Source organism: Fragaria vesca, linkage group LG5 (genome assembly GCF_000184155.1).
Source record: "Fragaria vesca subsp. vesca linkage group LG5, FraVesHawaii_1.0, whole genome shotgun sequence".
In the NCBI taxonomy this organism is placed as follows: Eukaryota; Viridiplantae; Streptophyta; class Magnoliopsida; order Rosales; family Rosaceae; genus Fragaria; species Fragaria vesca.
The window spans coordinates 28213595-28233608 of NC_020495.1; the positions used below are offsets into that span (position 1 = coordinate 28213595).

General features: G+C 38.5%; 3 protein-coding genes and 1 pseudogene across 3 annotated transcripts; 1 reads left to right on the forward strand and 3 right to left on the reverse strand.

Moving 5' to 3' along the window:
• Window positions 1–538: 538 nt before the first annotated feature.
• LOC101308881 lies at window positions 539–2275 on the reverse strand (annotated as a pseudogene).
• Window positions 2276–8416: 6141 nt separating this feature from the next.
• LOC101309167 (ubiquitin carboxyl-terminal hydrolase 15-like) lies at window positions 8417–14550 on the forward strand. The gene is made up of 15 exons (XM_004301903.1): window positions 8417–8513; window positions 8661–8731; window positions 8810–9138; window positions 9762–10200; window positions 10284–10746; window positions 10823–10971; window positions 11069–11157; window positions 11606–11691; window positions 11796–11958; window positions 12063–12186; window positions 12309–12466; window positions 12562–12646; window positions 13062–13274; window positions 13549–13610; window positions 13830–14550. The coding sequence occupies exons 1-15, from the start codon at window positions 8417–8419 to the stop codon at window positions 14326–14328; spliced, it is 3027 nt and encodes a 1008-aa protein (XP_004301951.1). The 3' UTR covers window positions 14329–14550.
• Window positions 14551–14893: 343 nt separating this feature from the next.
• On the reverse strand, window positions 14894–16225 carry LOC101294565 (heme-binding protein 2-like). Its single transcript, XM_004300621.1, has 2 exons — window positions 15900–16225; window positions 14894–15482 (listed from the first exon to the last, which is right to left on the reverse strand). Exons 1-2 carry the CDS (start codon window positions 16151–16153, stop codon window positions 15065–15067), a joined length of 672 nt encoding a protein of 223 aa, XP_004300669.1. The 5' UTR covers window positions 16154–16225; the 3' UTR covers window positions 14894–15064.
• A 1242-nt stretch (window positions 16226–17467) lies between these two features.
• Window positions 17468–18631, reverse strand: LOC101309458 (F-box protein CPR30-like). The gene has a single exon (XM_004301904.1). It carries the CDS (start codon window positions 18629–18631, stop codon window positions 17468–17470), a length of 1164 nt encoding a protein of 387 aa, XP_004301952.1.
• Window positions 18632–20014: the final 1383 nt, after the last annotated feature.

Here is a 20014-nt window from a genome sequence, read left to right on the forward strand (position 1 = left end):
GAGACTTTCATAATTCATAAAGTTTCTGTTTTAATGGGACTTGGCTACGTTATGTCGATCGATTTCTTTCATCTCTCTCTATATGAGTAACATAAAGTTTCAGCACAGCACTATCTAAATTTTGCAAAATCCTTTCACCTCTATCATATATAAATGTTTCAGAAAAATCACATGGAGCAATTGCAGATCTTGTGTATGATGGCATGGTACAAAACTTGCTAGAGACGAGTACGTAAGAGTTTTAGGAAGGATTTTGTCATTTAGAGCGTAAGAAAGGGATCAGAAGTTCAGATCACTAGGGATGAACAGAGAATGAGCTAGAGACATATCTACTGAGACTCTAAATTATTGATCAAATAGATGTTAGAAGAAATGAGGGTTTTGCTTTTTTCTTTGTAACTAAATCGTGTATGATCTTTCTTAATAGTAAACTAGCAGGTAGTTTCTTCATCTTAGTGATTTCCGTTTCCAACAATACATCTTGGTTGGTATTTCACATCTTTTGGTCTGCATCTTGTTCACTCTGCTACAATAGTTCTCAACTGGCATTTCCATCTTCGATTGTCGACTCTTGTTGATCGATCTAGTGAGCTACATCATATGTTGCATGTACACCCACCAACAAATAGTAGACAACCATTACTGCGGTGCAAATGGCGAACCTTAAGAATGCAAGATAGCCAAGAGAGCCGATGAGAAAAACATTAATTCCCATTGACACTACAGGCAACCATGGGACTAGTGGAACACCCCAAACCTTGGCAACTCTTTGCTTTGGCAGTAATGTCATCCACAAAGTCCCAAGAAACCAAATTGAAGTGGCTATCACATACCAAATCTACCCTCGCACATTTGAATTCCAAAGCACTACAATTCCAATTGAAGAACCAACTATAACAAACAAGCTTGCGAGAAACTTGGCTAAGTCATTTGTTGGTGTCACATCCCTAACATAATAACACCTCACCATCAATGCAATAGCCACAAATATAAAGATAGCAAGTGTGCTGAAAGAGAAGATACTCGACAGGATATCAAGACTATAAAACAGTGCTACAACTGCACTAGTTATGGTCACCAAAATAGTAGCATAAATTGGGGTTCCAGTTTTCGGATGAACCAGCGCGAACCAGGGTGGAATCATATGAGCCCTTGCTATCTGTGTTGTAACCCTAGCTTGCCCAAGAGAGCAAACAAGCAAGCTTGTAGTCATTCCCTTTAGAGCACATATACTCACCAAGTATTTGGCCCAGTTCATCCCAATAGCTTGAAAAGCTGCAGAATATGCAACATCTACACTAATTTGAGTGTATCTCTGCATCATAACCAAAGCCAAAGACATCAAGCAATAAATCATAGTGATCAGGCTCATAGAATCGATCAAACCTACCGGAATATCCTTCGATGGCCGCTTTACTTCCTCGTCCATTGTTGCAACCAGATCAAAGCCAGTGTAAGACCAATAAACCATAGTTGAAGCCTTGAAAACACCTTCTGCCCCATATGGGAAAAAAGGCTTCAAATTTGAAGTTTTTCCATGAGAAAATCCAACTGCTATGATAAACACAATGACCACAACACTAGCAATAGAGGTAATCCAATTCAGAATAGAAGTCCTACTTGTCCCACTCATTGCTATACCATTAGCAACTAAAAGCACTACAACAGCAACAGGGTCCAAAAGATTGAAACCATCAGGTAAAGACTGTACCGAAAATCGCAGCAAATTGGTGTTAGAATTGATAATGCTGGCAAAGTAAGACGACCACGACTGGCCTAGTCCACCTGCACCAACAACAACCTCCAACAGAATGTTCCCCGCCGCAATAATCGCCACGAAGTCTCCTAGTTTGATCCAGAGATAGGAAAAAGACCCGCCTGCCACCGGAATCTCAACAGCAAACTCAGTGTAGCACATCACAGATAGCAATGTAGAGAGGCCGGAGATAACATATGACAAGACAATGGCGGGTCCAGCATGGAGAGCGGCCTCGCCTATGATAACAAAAATGCCAGAGCCGACGACGAAGCCAAAGCTGAGCCAGACCAAGTCCCACCAGTTGAGGCAGCACTTCATTGTGTTTTCGCTTTGCTTGGGGAGTTGGAGGAGTTCGTAGGAGTCGGTGGAGCGGTTGAGGTGGCGGTCCTTGAGGCGGGAGGGAGTCTTGGAGAGTGCTTGTTTATAGGAAGTGAAGTTTTTAAACGTGGGTTCCGGGAAGAAGTCCTGCTTGCTCCATCTTTTCCAATAGCTTCTCTGCTTTGTTTCTTGATCCATGGATGTGTGTGGTTTAGGAACTTGGAGATCACAGAAGAAAGGGTGGAGGCTAGGGTGTGTATGGAAGTCGGTTTTGTGTGGGAGTGAATGAGTGATAAGAGTCACAGAGAGAGACATAGTGAGTTTGGTTGGAGATGGAGATGGAGATGATTGATGGGGAGAGTTTAAAATGTGAAGAAAAGCTGATGATTTTCAGTGGGTTGTAGGGTTTTTGTTATTTTTTTGAATTGGATTTGAGGCCAAGTGCATAGCATGCAATTGTATTAATGCTAGTATTCGAGACATATGTTCTCACTAGATTTTTTTTTTTAATCAAACAAACAATGAGATCGTGAGTCGATTTCACGACTTTTCACTTACAATGGGAGTCTAATGCCAGTAGACTAAACGTTTCTTACTAGATTTTTGAGTGATGATTTTTTTTTTCTTTTCATTTCATTACAATAATTCCTTTATTTTGAGGAATGATATCTTTATTTTGAGGAATGATATATATTTTTTATTTAAAAAAGAGTCAATTACGACTTCTATTAATTTGGGTAAAACGAAAGCCAGAAGCAGCTATTACATACTCTACCACTATCATCTACAGAATAGACAAGTAGTTGTGAGGCATACATCACCTAGTATATAAGATAGACTACTCATTAATAATCGTGCTCACTTATTCTGTAAGCTTATTTCTACTGATGCATAGACAAATAGGCTAGATTTATGAATGGAAAAACAAAATTAAAAACATTCTTGCCCTACAGCAGGGCTAGTTTATTGCGATGAATGGAAAAAAAAAAAAAAAACTTAAGAACATCCTTGCCCTTGGGGTTAGGGCTAGGCTGCATATTACCAGCTTGCATGGTCACACCACCTACTTCCTCTTTCTTCCCCTCGGCTTTGAGGTTCTTTAGATTCTTCGAACCGAACGGCCTTCCGCTCTTCTTCTTACCTTTAGCGCCCATTCCACTGCCACTATCAGAGCTCTTCCCCTCATCCAATAGACCAAGAGCCCTTGCTGTGATTCTAGGTATGAGAGTCTTCTGTTTCTTGAGAGAGAACATATGAGTTTCACCAGCAAATCCATTAGGCAACTTTAGCTTCTTAAGAGAGGCACATGGAGACGAAGGACATCCCCGTTTCAGTGACTCCATCGTTGGCACAACCGTTTTCTTACCTTTGTCTAAGGCAACCAAGGCAAGGGTTTCAAGATCAGCTTCTTCCAGAATGGAATCCCGAAGAATGATGATTGGTTTACGTTGGGATGGCTGAGGATCAAACAATCCTCATACCACAGGTGGTTGGGTCTTGGTGGCTCCCGTCCCTTTGAATTGGAAACATGCATCAGTAAAACCAAGTTTGGTTGCCGGAAAGGGTCGCGGCAGAACCAACTTCGATGAACTAGGGTTAGGGTTTGCTCCCCCCACCTTGACACAAATGTCATTCTCATGCTGAATCAAATTACAATGCTTACACAGCCCAATCAAATTCTCAAATTGAAATATAATTTCCGCAACCACACCATCAATAATTTTAAGGGTCTTTTTCCCATAAAAGGGACGATCTAGGGCATGAGAAACCCTAACCCTAATTTGCTCTGTTGTTGCAAAAAGTTTTTCATCTTTGCATATTTATTTACCTACGACAAAAGTAGTGTTTCTGATGTATCGATCCTCTCAAGAGCTTTCGGCATATTTAGGATCCCTACCCAAAAGTAGAGCTTGCCCATAGGGATGGATATAGGAGACTTGAGGCCATCATATTCCTCCACAACTAACGAAATCTTCCGATAATACCAGGGACCTCCCTAAAATACTTTGTTGCGATCTTTTGGGAGATCAAAGGTGATGATGAACAAATTCCAATCTCGTGCTTGCACTCGGAAGCAACGTTAGATCAGCCAGATTCGCCTAAAATGACTTTGTAGGTAATCAGCACTGACCGGCGTTGAGTTGGTGGCTCGTGCCAAGACATAAAGCTTCGGGTTAGGACGAGGTTCGTCTGGATGATCAAGGTGAGAGATATCGATGACAACTCCAGTAGCAAGAGCCAGGGAGGCAGCAAAGCTAGCCGTGACATCTTCAAGTGTAGTTGATATGATGGGTAGAGAGATCAGGTTGAAATTTCAGAGAATAGGGTTGGATCAGTGGTGAAAATTTCAGAGAATAGGGTTGGATCGGTGGTGGACTTGAGAAGGAAGAGATGGAGGCTGTTTAGGGTTTTGATAATGCTAGGGTTTTCCTAGGTTAAAGCACAGAGACGTGCATAATTTTTTGTCGGGGTGGGCGCGGTTCGGTTCAGATCGGTTTAAGGTTCAAACCGCAACCGAACCACTTTTTTCAATTTTACAATATTTCAAACCGAAATCGCATTTCAAAAGGGTTGAATCGATTATTTCGGTTACACCATTTTTCAGTGCGGTGCAGGTCGGTTTCGGTGTGAAACCAATTTATTTATTTAAGCAAGAAATGATTACCAAAAGTTATGCTTATTTTTACCTAACAATGTCGGTAAGGCATAAAATGTATTTTTAGAGTCCACATTAATCTACAAATATCATCCATATCAAGTAATTAACCAAAATACCATATTTGATTACTTAACAAACACATATATATCAACTATCATTCAAATATAGCAACTTGCGTATGCAAACTTGAAGATAAATGAATTTTTTATATGTTACAAACCAAAACTTTCATCAATAGATAAATAAAATATAAGAAAAATGTAATTCGGTGTTGTTCGGTTTAAATCGGACGGTTTGTAACTTAAAACCGTTACCAAACCGCTTTAATACGGTTCGGTGTGGTGTAACCATAAAACAACACTGTTTTAGTTCGGTGCGGTTACCGAATCTTATTTTTCAGTGCGGTAACCGCATATTCGGTGCAAATTGCCCACCCCTAGTTTTTTGGAAGAAGGAGGAATGATTAGTTACCTTCAAATTTGGTAAACACTTATTCCGTCTAAAATTTTGACAAAAAACATTCTCAATTTCATAAAACTTTGATAAGATTTACAAAATTTAAGAAGGCATATGAGTCAGATTCTTTCTATATGCGAATTACTTGCTTTCGACTGGTGATGGTGAAATTGATGATGGTGCTTTTGACCGATGATGCTAAAAGAAATAGTGGATCTAGCTTCTGATCTCATCTTGTAATGTAACAATGTGTGTATAGTACACACCCGCATGCATTTGCTCAATCGCACTCTTGGGTTTGGATTGCAAGAGGGAGTATAATTCAAATGTAACACAATGTTTCAAATTGCTAGCTGTTGCCTGTTGGTGATTTATATTGGGAACTGTAACACAATGTTTTATCTGAGAATAGTGCACAAAGGGAAGTGAAAAAACAAAAAAACAAAAAGACAGAATGATCAAGCTATCAAGTACAGTTCACCCAACTGAACTAACACCTTCGCTAATAGGCAGATAATAATTTCCATATGGGTATCTTTTTCCGAGTTCAAGGAATAGGCCATTAGAGATGTCTTTTTTTCTCTTAAAAAAGGATACTTATCACTTTTTAAGCAATAAGTCAGAAGTCATTACACACTTATATTACATGTTTGCGTTCATATTTACAACATAAGCTATCAGACATAATATGACATGTAATCCTCACTATTAACGCATAAACTCATATAAAACATTCCACTTCTCTTAGATAGTAACCTAGTAGCAGTAGATGATGCAAAACTTGAAATAGTTACTAATAACTAGTAGAGATCATGCCACAAATGTAACAACTAAGCCAAGCACAAGTCAAAATCAATAGTCCCTTTGTGGGAGTTAGCAATTGGGTAGCCAACTGCAATTGAACCAAGGCTGAACGACCTAAACACATCATCATATTTCTTGCCCTTAAATGTGTTCGGAGACTAAACTCAAGCTATAATTATTGAATAGACAAGCATGAAAATGTACTGATTAAATGTGATATGACGTTGTGTTTGGATGAAGTAATTTCAATCTATAGAAATTTTAAAATAATGGGAATTACAATTTCATGAATTTAAATTCCATTAATTGAGAATTTCATTATTTGGATTTCCTGATATAGAGTTTTTAAATGACAAGAATTTGTATACAGACTAACCTCAGTTAAAGGAATTGACAAATGACGCATATTTTGTGAGGTATTCAAACCGGAAATTTAAGCTTCTAAATTCCACGATTATTTTCTCATGGATTTGCTAATTGCACGGGATAATTTTCACTGGATAAGAATCCAAATGAGGGAAATCAAACATTCAGTGATTAACTTCTTTTTAGAAAGAAATTCAAACTATAACTTTAGCCATTAGGATGCAAATGCAATTTTGATATTTTACTACATTAGATGATACTATTTATATCATACTCTTAACTAAAAATTAGACATATTTTGATTCATAATATTTCGTGCCCGAAATGGTTCTTTCAGCTCACCTCAAGTCCGGATCAGTTTAGTCAAAAACCACAAATGAGAACTACCCAGTTCCTAAATCTACCACAACGGGAACTCACTCTTTCTTCCTCTACAAAATGTGGTTGTAGCCTTCTGTCTCCGAGCATCTGCCCACATTATATGCCCTCTCATACTCATCTTTGACATGCTTACCCAAATCAAACCCACCCGTATAACCAATATACATTCCATTCTGGTCAACCAATACGATGGATTTACCCTTTGAACCGCATTGGAAATCCAAAACAACCATAAGGACTCACTCCCTTAGATTCGAACTATACAGTGGCAACTGAAACCAAGCTCAAACTACCTAGACAATCAAGCCTCTTATTTAACATGGGAATTGCCAAGACCTGGCCTCTGGCATTGTCCCTATATGTAATATGCTCCCCATCAATCGACGTAACCAAACCCGTGCTCAAATTCCTCCAAGTCCATAGAGAGAGAGAGAGAGAGAGAGAGAGAGAGAGAGCGGAGCAGAAGAGACCACCAAGAACGACACAAAGTTTTTATTCTAAAAAGGACCCTCCATCACATTCTTTGACATTGAATTAAAAATGTCTCTAAATCACCCAAGCGTAGTTCGAAGATACTCATCCCTTTCTTACATCATTGGGTTAACTACATCAAATTAACTATTTTATCTCTATAGAGATATCAAATTACGTCTATATCAAACTAAATCTTACTACATTTATATCAGACTAAATTTACGTAATGTATCAGTATATTAATGTATCATAAAACTTCATTTCGATATTTATTCCTTTATTCCTCTTCAATGTGTTTACGAAATTCACAGTACTACCGTGTCTTCCTCCGTAAAACACAAATATTATCCTCTTCTCTCTCCTCTCATGGGTCGAAGGGAATCGACCAGTAAACGTGGTTCTCTGTTTAAAACTTATTGGGAATATCATCTCCTGGGCCCCACATCCACATTATTAAGGTTAAAAATTTTTGACCAAACCCTCTGACGTACCTAGCCTTTAGACTTTCAACATATCCGACGGCCCAGCATCAATCAACTCATCCCAACCTTGTCAGCTTTACTCAGGCGGGTCCCGCTCCCAAGGCTTCAGATCAAATGGGAGCTCGACACGTGTGGGAGGGTACACTGGTATGGGGAGGTGTGGTGTGAAGCAGGGGAGAGAAACCCACACCCAGTGTTAAAAAAGCAGAGGCTATTTTGGGGGTGGGAAGTGTGAAGGGGAGAGGAGTAGAGAGAAGACTGGTGTGTTTTGAGCTTACTGTCTGAGGAATCAAGGAATCATTTTTCTTCTTTTTCAGGTTGAAGAAGAAGCTTACCAAGTTTGTACCTTTCTGGGTTTTTTGGTCTCGGAGCTTTGCTTGTGCATGAGGGTATGCTCTCAGCTCATTCAAGTTTCAGTCTTTTTGTCTACTTTATTTTGAAAAAAGAAAAATGTAAAATTTACTATTTCACTGTTGTGTACTTGAATCTCAGATTTGCATTGCTTGTTTGTTTCTGGGTATCTTTTTGTTTTTGTATTTAGGTAAAATGGGAGGAGTGTCGATGTGTTTTTTTCAATTCTGGGAGTGTTAAATGTATGTTCTTGGTGGCATTTATGAGGAACTGGTTAGGGTTTTGGCTAGAAAGCTGTTTTATGGAGATTGGGGTTATTAGGTGGGTTTCTTAAATGGGGTTGTATCAGATTTCCATTCTGCAGTAATGGGTGTGCTTGAGTGTTGGGTAATGTGGGTTCATGGCTTCAGTTGTTATATGGGTATCAAGTGGGTATCAGTTGTTATATGGCTTTCTTGGGCTGGTAATACTGCTTCATTTGTAGTTAAAACTTGGAAATAACTGTGATTTAACTGTTTGATGTTCAATGCTTAGGATTCAATCAATTTTCCTTTCAATGGTTTGATATGTATATCTGAATGCTTTTTGTGCTCTAAATTGGAAAATGCAGTACTGATTTTTGTGTTTTCGATTGAAAATTTTGGTGAAAATATTACAGGTCTGAGTGGTGGGCCTGGTGGAGTATGATTTATCTTGGTTTGAACTTAAATGTCAACCTACTTGAACTTGTTTGACCTTAAGAGGTCATCTCCGGGTTAGTTGGTGTTGAGGGATATTGGACATGAGTATGCTGGTGGGGACATGCTTGAGCCAAGGGAAGCTGATATACCTGCACTGTTCTTGGTTTTCGTTGTGCTTCCTTTGCTTGCTTATGTTTTACTTGGAAAATGGAGTGATGCATCTAAGAAGAGAGAGCGGGTGAGTTTGCTTGCTCAACTCGCATCAGAAGAAGCTTTTAGAGCAGAAGCAATGGCTGTGGCTGATGTTATTCCTCCGGTTTCGTCTGTAAAGAATAATGTTCATGCATGTGCTAGATGCTCTAGGACAGCCACTACCCGCTGCTCTAGATGCAAATCTGTCAGATATTGGTATGCTTTAATTTTTCAGATATTATCAATCTATATACTTGTTCTATTGTTTTCATTATATGCTTGTCTTCTAAAGAAGGATCGAACTTAAATGATAAATTGGAGCACTCCAAGCATAGTGACTTATTGACTTAATAGCTGTTGAGGTTACTTAATTCACATTTGATGCTTGTGTGGTCTTCCCAGACAGTGCTTTTAAGATTACTTGAAAACCTGATTCAGCCACTTTTGCTCAAATCTCTTCACTTAAGGGCAAACTTATATGTTTCTTTAGTATTGTACTTTATTTACATGTCTGCAACAGGGTAGTTAGATTATTAAGCATTGTTAGAAGTATGCATTTTCTATAAAGACAATTATCTGTGGAAGGGAACTTAAACACACCACTCACAACTAACTATCAGAAAGAGGACAATGATTGCAGCATCTTAGAGCAATTATATTCCAAATTTTGCACGTCCCTGAAAAATCAGGTTATGCTAATCGGTGATTTCCGCATTGTTTTGTATCCAAATTGGCATAAAATATAAGGAAAAAATCAAATGCATGCAAGTCATATTACTCTTACGTACTAAAGCTGCTCCATGAGGTTAGTCTCTAAACATTTGTACTCATTAATGCAGTTCTGGGAAGTGTCAAATAATGCATTGGAGGGAAGTTCACAGGCAAACATGCATGCAGTTGGAACCTAGTAGTGCAACCTCATCTCCTATGGCTGTCTCATATGGAGATTCTTTTCATAATGACATCATTAATTCACAGTACTTTGGGTGTGGTATGGAGCAGATTTATGTAGAGGAAGCACCAACTGAAAATATAATTTATTCTCCAATTTACACTGGTATCCCGAATATGGTTCAGTGCGCTTCAGTTGACCCCTCTCACATTTCCATGCTGGAGAAAAGAACTGTGGACAAGAAGGTTTCCCGAAAATCCAAAACCGAACTCTTGAGGAAAAAGGATGGATTAGCATTTGATCCTTCTGAAGAAACATTTGGTGATTGGACTACCCACTCAACCTTTTCTAACGTTGCATCAAAAGAGGTTTCTATGGAGCATAAGGTTGTTATCACTTTGTCATTTGCTAGTAATTTTCTCCTTTGGGTAAATTATGTCTGATAACAATGATAAATTGTTCTTTGCAGCCATCAAATATGGATTCTGTCTTGTCAGATGCTGAAACTCTGAAGAAATACCATGCCGATATTTCTGATACTTATATTAATGGACAAGATACTTCAGGACATACAGTACTTGAGAATGATAAGTTTCAAGGACAAGATGGTAACATATTTGAATCAAGAAGCAACTCTGGATTAACTAGCTCATCATATTATTCTTCAAAAAGTGGAGAAGATGTGCATGAAGTGGGGTCGGACTTCGTTTCCGAGGGAGAACATTCTCTTCAAGGAGAAAAAAGTTCCAAGGATGAAAAGGCAGAGTTCAAAAGTTCTGAAATTGCTGCAGTAAAGGGAAGTGTGAAGGCTAAACGAGCTCCATATTCTCTCGGGACAAAGGTGCCTAAATTGTCAAAATCAACAGTCAAAGACTCTTTGAAGCAGTATTGCTCTGAGATAGAGAGGCAGGGAAAGATTACTGATGATTCAAGTAAGTCTACTAAAATAATAATGTTTAAATGTATCTTGAAAATTGTAGACCCTCTAATTCTTTGTCGGTGATGTAGAAGTAGCTAGAATGAAAGAGACAACTTCACAGGGAAGCAATGGAATGACAAACATAAAGATTATGAAGATGATGGGTCTAAAGAAGCCAAAAAACATTACCAGACAGGGTGTCCCTGAAGTCAGTGGTTATCGACACAAAACTAAGAAGGTCACTCTCTGGTCAATGCGCCTCCAGGAAATATATTAGTCGTATGAGTTCTGAGCTGAATGCAAGGTCTAATTGATTTATGGCATATGATTTTCAGGTCCTGTTTCCCTATGACGAGTTTGTGAAGTACTTTCAATGTGAAATCTTTGACTTAACACCTCGGGGGCTTTTAAATTGTGGTAACAGGTACTGTATCATATCTCATATGTAATGTGTTACTAGGTCATGAGCATAGAAATGGTTCCACGTGATAGAAATCAGAACTCCATTCACTAATCAGATAAACTCGGAAAATGAAAAATACCTAGATCAGAAGTTAGGAAAAAGAGAAATTGATCTCATTTAGTAATGAAAATTTAGTGCATGCTTTAATGCCAGATTGATGAAGTTTAAATCAATAAACCTCTTGATGGACTTCGTAGTGATACAGACTGGCAATTGATCATGGGATTCATATGAATAAACTCATACAGTCCAATCATTAATTGTTTTAAATAAAGATATGCATTGTGATAACGTGTTTGTAATACATGACCAAGCAGTTTTTTATGCACAGGAAGAATGATCAGAAGCTTCATTGTTTCCTATGAGTCGTTTATTTCGTTTGGTTGATTATAATTCTTTTTCCTTGCAGTTGCTATGCAAATGCTGTCTTGCAGTGCTTAACTTGCACGAAGCCACTCATTATCTATTTGCTTCGCCGATCACATTCGAGAGCCTGTACTTTCATTTTCTCATATCCCTTTCATTAAGTTAAACAATAGTTTTGGCTCTTTTGTTTTAATATGCATGCGACTCAATTGTTTTTTTATGATATTTATTAGGTTGTGGCAAAGATTGGTGTCTCATGTGTGAACTAGAGCAACATGTGACGATGTTACGAGAAAGTGGGGGTGCTCTTTCTCCTCGCCAGATTCTTTTTCACATGAGGAGTATTAATTGCCAAATTGGTGATGGAAGTCAGGAAGATGCTCATGAATTTTTAAGGCATGTCAAAAGTTGCCATTATATCTTCTTTTTTTTGGTACTGAATGCACTGCCATTTCCATCTGTTTACTCGTATTGTATCTCATAAATGCTGCTGTTTCCAGGCTACTAGTTGCATCAATGCAATCTATATGCTTGGAGGGAATGGGTGGTGAAAATAGGGTTGATCCAAGATTGCAAGAAACAACTTTTATACAACACACCTTTGGTGGGAATCTCAGATCCAAGGTACTTAATGTGGACTTACAGATGTCATTCATCAAGTTGATGTTTATAATTAATTTTCTTGTTGCCATTTATCCTCATTTACCCCCATGAATGATTGCTAAATCAATCTTGATTGCCCCCAGGTTAAGTGTTTGAGATGTCATCATGAGTCTGAACGATATGAAAACATCATGGATCTTACATTAGAAATTTATGGTTGGGTTGAGTCACTTGAAGATGCGCTGACTCAGTTTACGACACCTGAAGATTTAGATGGTGAAAATATGTATAGATGTGGAAGGTATGATGACCTTAATTTAGTGTGCTTAGACCCATATACTTGGTTTATTCAGTAAAACTTAAATAACTTACAAATCATATCTTTGGGGGAAAAAGGTGTGCTGCATATGTTCGAGCCAGGAAGCAATTGAGCATACATGAGGCACCAAATATCCTGACAATTGTCTTGAAGAGGTTTCAGGTATCATTATATTTTCAAGATAGATGGTGGATCTTTTTTCTTCCCATTCTCAAGTATCTTAAACAACACTCACAGCTTTGCTTGAGTTTCAATTGTTTGCTACTTGCACAGCAAGTGAAACATTTGATTTGCAATTTTCTTTTTGTAACTACAAGAGTTGCTATTGTACCTTATTCAGGTATAGTAACTTGAAAGCAATTTGATTTTAATAGAGAAAACCAGCTTATGTTAGTCCCTTGATGTCTTGTGACTCACTTTAAGAAAATCCAAACCCAATTACAAATCACAACTCAAATACCTAATCATCTAGTGCTCCAATGTGTTCAAAAATAATTTTAGTTTTGACACCTTCCTGCGAGATAGCGGTTATCTTGGTATTACTTGGAATATTAAAACATGGCTGTCGCTTCATCAGGAAGGAAGATATGGGAAGATAAACAAGTGCATCACATTTCCGGAGATGCTGGATATGATTCCATTCATGACCGGAACGGGTGACATTCCTCCACTTTACTTGCTATATGCTGTTGTGGTGCATTTGGATACACAAAATGCCTCTTTCTCTGGACATTATATAGCATATGTGAAAGACATGCGAGGCAACTGGTTCAGGATAGATGACACTGAGGTAAATGCTTCCCTTATTTTTCGTTCAAGGGTTTGTGATGGTGTATCAAATTTCAATTTGTTATGAAAAAGGACAAAAGAGAAAGAGGTGAAAGCTCCACTTTAAAGGTTCATTCTGTGCATGTGCTTTGTTCCGCCAGTCCATAACTTGGTTCTGGTTTTTAAAAAGGTGAAAGGCCATGATTTGCTTTAAGTAATCGGATGACATAATTAGAAGTCGGATACCTTTCATTTTTAGTGATCAGATCCTGAAAGTGATCATGCTTTGTTCACAGGTTCAGCCCGTGTCAATGGGCCAGGTTATGATGGAAGGGGCATATATTTTATTCTATATGAGGTAAGAGTTACTGGGATAAAAGGAAAAAGGAAGTGTTTTTGATCTCTTTCCTTAACTTTTTCTTGGTGGAGCTTGTCAGTTTCTTTTCTTCCTTGATTCTTAATTAACATACTGTGGATATCATTCCTTCTCAGTTTTCATTTTACTTTTTGCTATTTTAAGAAAATAAATTAATTTCATGCTTTTGAGCTCTTCAAAGTTTGGAATTTCTTTCCTCAGGTCTTGCCCTCGCCCTCAAAGAGGATTTGGAGGAAAAACTATCAGGCAGCAAGTTCCAAATTTTGAAAATGGTTCTTTGCCAAAAGCTCAGAGGCCAAAGCCAAGCCAAAGCATTCCCAGCAGCCAATATGTTAGCCCAGAGCATTTACCTGGTTTTATCAGGTCAGAAACTGCAAATGGCATTGCAAACAGCACTTGCAGTGACATCCTTAGGAGTTATAATGGGAATGTTTTTCCAACGGAGGAAAGTCAGAAAACATATGTTGACCCCACAAGCATGGAATTCTCAGATGCTACATCTAGCGATTGGTCCCTTTTCACAAGTTCCGATGAGGCTTCTTTCACAACTGAGAGCACTAGAGACTCTTTCAGTACTGTTGATCATGCTGATGCTGGCAACATGGATCCAATCTCATCAATTTTCAACATCTTGTATGCGCCAGAATACTCTCACAGTTCTGTTGCCTGTAGAAAGTTTTCAAATAGTAGGCTTCATTAGCTTTGTTTCTCCAGAGTAGGGTCTTAATTAGTTCAATCTGTACTTGTCACCATCCAATTGACTGAGTACAGAAATGGAACTATTCAAAACAGGTCAGCGATTCTTCAACTGCAGATGCTTTTAGAGTTTTAGTTGATGCAGCATACCTGTAAGATATGGGAGTAACCCATTACAGTCTTGAGTCTTGACCGAACTTCTGATCATTGTAAACTCTAGTAGATGAGAGATACTGTTAAGTAGATGAATTAGTCTGGTAGGAGCTGTGCCTCAAGGTTTTTGTTTTCACTGATTGTCGGTTGGGGCACGTGGTTCTTATCAAAACAAGTAGAATGAACAGATCTTGTTAGTCGTCCAAAAAAAAAAAAAAAGAATAGATCTTGTTATCTATGAAAATTGTAAAGTTCCAGGCTTTTTCCTGGCTTCAACATGTTTTCATGATCTTGTTGCAGGCAGCCGAAATGCTTTCAAGGAAGCATGTTCTGCTTCTGAACTTCATTAGTATTGTGTTACAAATGCAGGCAACAGGACTGAACTATAATCCCACAGAAATAGTTACTTAAAAAACATACAGCCTCTTTATTCTTTATGAACTATAAGTTTGACAGCAGTTAGGTTACACAACATCTCACTACAGAAACTTAGCAGGTTCGAACTTCTCTAACATTCACTACCTTCACCATCTCTGTCTCTACCAAGAGGTCTGCGAAATCTGAAAGACGGTGATTTGGCTCTCATTTTACTCCATATCAAATGACATCCAGATCTCATTCACCCTGTGATCGAATTCAAATGGAGAGTTGTACTGTGCAACAGTATAAATTGTAGTGCGATCAGCTCCATGGCTTTTCTCAATGGCTTTAGACCAAACAGTGCCGGCAAGGCTGGACTGCAAGGCAGCAGCTTCTACACCGATATCATAGTCGGAAACAAACCCACTGAATTGTCTCACTGCCACAAATGTAGATGTCCATTTTTGAACATGGAGGCCTTCTGCTGGTGGTGGTTTTGCTTGGTTCTTCTTTGGCACATAAAAGCTCACCACAAATGAAGACTCACAGAAGGGTCCATCGCTTGGTTGAACTTCGCTGAGCACTGGCGCAGTCATCTCTATTTTCTCACCATACTCGTTCTTCCCTTGAATGTAATCAAACAGCCTATGACAAAAGAACCAAAAACAACCATATAAGTACTACTTTCATACATTCCAAAAATTAGTTTCAGAAATGGGTGAAAACCAAACTGTTCTTATAGCTACCCTTCAAACTCATCAAATGGGAATAACCAATTCTGAAAATAACCTAGTAACAAGTTTTAGTTTTGGAGATAACCATCAAGAACACATAAATTCTCAACCTTTACAATCGAACAGATGGAAATCACCTTGACTGATTACACAAGGTTATTTTTATTTTCACCAACACCCATGTGAAAATTATCTACCGCAATTCACACGTAATCATGATAGTTACCAAGATTATATATATAACTGGCACATACATGCACCTAGAACAGTTCTACTCAAGATTATATCAGCTAATGATGAACAAAAGAACCAGAGAAACTAAACTCACTGTAAGAAGCCAGTTCTGGTGGCAGCAACCAGAGAAATGTCCTGAATAGGAGAAGTTGATATCCATTCACTCGAATTGTACCGACGAATTTCATAGCCATTGCCAACTTCAATGGAGTCATAGCTTGGGCACTCTATGCTGTTACATGATGGTGGAAACGTTGCCACGCTTTTCGGAGCTTCTGGCCAGAGACCCAAGTTCAGATTGGAGAGCAGGCTCAACAAAACTGAGAGCTTAAACACAGAGGCAGCCATTTTCGATTAACTGGGGTGAAGAGTTGTGTGTTATTTGTATCTCTTCAGAAAGATGTGAAAGGTTTGTTGATTGAGAGCATCAATGTCTAAGGTCCACAAGTTTATAGGAAAAGTATGGAAGGAAATGCCATTGTAAAGGTTGAGAATTTACGATTGTGGCTTTGCATGTTCCTATGTTGTTAAACTGTGACAGGGGCAGACTGGGAATTTTCATTGGGCAGTGGCAGTCACAACTTCAAGAGGCCAATGTTTGCACACGAAGTGCTAATAATTTGAAGTGAAATTCAAGCTATACAGATTGAAATGAATGATGATAAATGCTTTGGAGCTTTCTACATGATTTTATTTCTCGTGCAATTTCATTTTTGGTTGGGAAAGAACTTTATAATTACGAAAATGAACCATTGCTCCCTATAACTTGGTAATGTTGTTGGCCATTTCTCTTGCCTTGAGAACCAATCAAGGCCTGAGATGATCTATTGCGCCATTTTAGACCTACAATTGGTATATGCTCATTGACATATAAGCCAATAACTTTCATGTAATTGAAGCTCAGTTTTGCAGGGGCTTGTCAATGGCATCTTCACTAGTGACAGTTAAATTATTTAGACCTCAAGTGAACTGTTTATGTGAGAGTTCACCAAGGGAGCACAGCAAAACTTGTATCAATATTTGGGATAGCAACATTTGGTTGCTGTATGTGCTCAGAGAACTCTACATTTTGAATGACGGGCAATGTCTGTCTCAACAATAAGCGATCTATAAAAGCCACAACTACAAGCATAAAGTACACACAAAAAAGTTCTTCGTAGCAATAGGAACATAACAAAACACCAATGCAAAGTTTGAGCGTGTAGATACATCGATCTCATAAGGAAAGATCATCAGTAGGACAAAGTTAAAACAGCAGCCACAACAGCAAAGTTCTAAGCAGCAACCTTAGCACTCCACAGCTACATATGAATACACATACTACTGATCAACAGGTTTTTAGATTTATCTGTCCCCATTTCCGACCTGCACAAGGTTAAGTCAATGATGTTAATAATTATGCTCTAGAAAGATGCAAGAATGACAGAGCATCGAACAGTGAACAAGTGAAGGGTCCTAGGGAAAAAATTGTGCAGACAAATGTGGATGAGCAAATAGTCCTAGGTTTTGAAGAAATTGCTAGTTTTTGAAGTATCACTTACCCTCAACCTCAGGTCCAATGTGCATATAGTTCGTCATCAAAAGTTTTAACAAATACTTGGCTAAAGAACTAGTTGATAGATGAATCCAATATATACTTTACCAGTTTACCTTATCTTTTTGTTAACAAGATACTGCACTGTCCATGTCAAGTAAAACAAGGCTCTCTTCATAAGAATGAATAGAGCAATATCGATACTCTGAACTCCCGAGATTGTTGAATTGTTGGCTCACAGTGTCAAGCGAAACTAAGCTTTCACTTTCCCTTTCATTGTTTCTCAGTGCCAAAATTACTTCACCGCTCTTTCTGAAACATAATGGACGGGGCAAACATCCTTCTGGACCTTGTCGACAGAGACTTATCCATGACTCCTGTTTGCAATACTCTTTCATTAACCATAGGTCAACATAATAATCACAATACTCTGTGAACAGAGAAAGAGATTTCCCATCTCCTGAAACAGAAACTTCAGATTCCAAGTGCAATTCAGTACCCTTTGGCATCCTTATCTCGCGAAACGACTCACTGCCAAGATCCAATGCCAAAATGAAATAATGATCATCTTTCCAATGTCTTACAGTCCAATGAATAGCGCTATTACAATAGGTGTATGGTCTTGTTCTATCTATTCGGCATGGAGGAACAACTAAACCAAGACTTCTCCATGATCCCGTGGCTAGTGAATAAACCTCAGCCACAGTAGGACTTTTCGCATAATCAAAAGAAATCTGAGGAGTGACAAGCCGAACAACCTTGTAGTCGTTGGCCAAAGCATCAAAACCAAACCCAACAGACTCTTCAAAAGGACCATGAATCAAACCAGGCCAAGGAAGCATCACTGCCTTTCCTATTGCTGGGTTCCATAAGGTGTACCTTTTCCATACTAAATCATCCTCAATAAACACTATCCCGTCACAAATGCCAGCCACACGGAAGCGCCTATTTGCCTGCCTTACCAATCCGCTAAATAGAAAATCTATCTGACAGCAGTCATCAAAATCATGGTTGTTATCATAATGCAAACAGCACACATCTTTAGGCTCTTCTGTAGTTGGTGGCGGCGACAATGCAGTAGAAGCTGGAAAGCGGGCACCGTGCAGTAGAAGTTGAGGAGTCTCATGGTGGTTACTAGGGTGGTTTTTGCGGTTGAGGTGGGAGTGAATAAAGCTTGAACTTCTGATAATGGACATCCATGCCTTGCTCACCGATGTGCATCTGACCAGACACACGATAGGTAGTCTGAATAGGATATCATGTCCGATTTCTTCAGGAAAATTCTCTAACATGGCTTCGAGGAGTTTCGCATCCCTTGCTGAGAATTTACACATACAAACCGAATTCAAACCAATGCACATTCAAAAATCCCCAAGGTAAATAACATATACATATATTAAAAAAACAAAGAGTACGTAGAAAATCAGCTAGCTACTGTTCAAATCATGACAAAGCAATCAGAGTAACATCATCAACACAATGAAACCAATCCAAAAGCATGGGAGAAAACCCTAACTCGTTCTGTCGTTTCAAAGAGAAATAACAAAATAAAAAGAATCTGACAAATGGCTAGAAATAAAGGATAATTAGGGTTTGAATCAACAGCAGAGTAACATTGCATGCAGTTTCAATTTCCTATGCATCGTTTTACAGAGACATTGATCCATTGTTAGCGTTTTACTGCAAATACGCACTAGTAAAAAAAAAAAGGAAAAATATTACTAAACTAAGAGAGAGGCGTAAAGAACGAGAAGGATTTACCTCGATGAGAAGTCTGCTGTAATACTTCGTCTTCTGTAATAAGCCAACCCTAATGGTATGAGAGGTTTCAGTAGCTGAACTAAGAAACAAGTAGTCCACCGACTCCAACATCTCAATGCTTAATGAGGCGGGCCGGGTCTGAACCAATTAGGGCTTTCTGTAGTAATGACTACCTCGAAGCCCAAAAAGTTCCGGAAGAATATTTTGATAGATTTGCAAGCAAATTAATGTCTGTACATAAAAAAATTATTAATTTTATTTTAAATTTTGAACAAAAGAGGGTCCTTGGAGCATAGAAGTTACAACGTAATCGTGAACAATGCATCCTAGGAGTCTATGTTCACGATTCGGTTTTGGATTAGGTGGTTGCTCTACATGATCAGATAGCTCCTTAACCATACCTCAAATGCTAATACAACTCGTTACCTCACTCTCAGATAATCAGTACAATAGTTATACCCCAAAAAAAGAAGATAATCAGTACAATAGAATCTTCAAAACGACCGTGAGTGAGGAAGGTGACACCAGCCAGGGAAGCATCACTATGAAGTTGAAACGTTTTAGATATCAAATCATCCGCAACAGAGGTGAGAGGTGCATCTAATCAAACACTTAATAGTAGTCCGAATAGGATATCTAGTCTGATTTCCTCAGGAAAAGAGTGATGTTTGAGACCACTATTTATAAGGGTTACGCAGGTCAAGTTCTTACCTGGATTATAGTTTTAAGACTTTTGCTCTCTAAAGCCATTATAATCTGAAATTATTCTCAAACAACTAGAAACGAACGAACTACATAAATAAGTAAAACCCAAGAGATCCAACAATAAGGTGGTTACTCTACATGTTTAGATGATTCATGTAAGTGACATGATATACTTCTGGTGTTGAAGATGGTCTGTTTTAACAATGAGG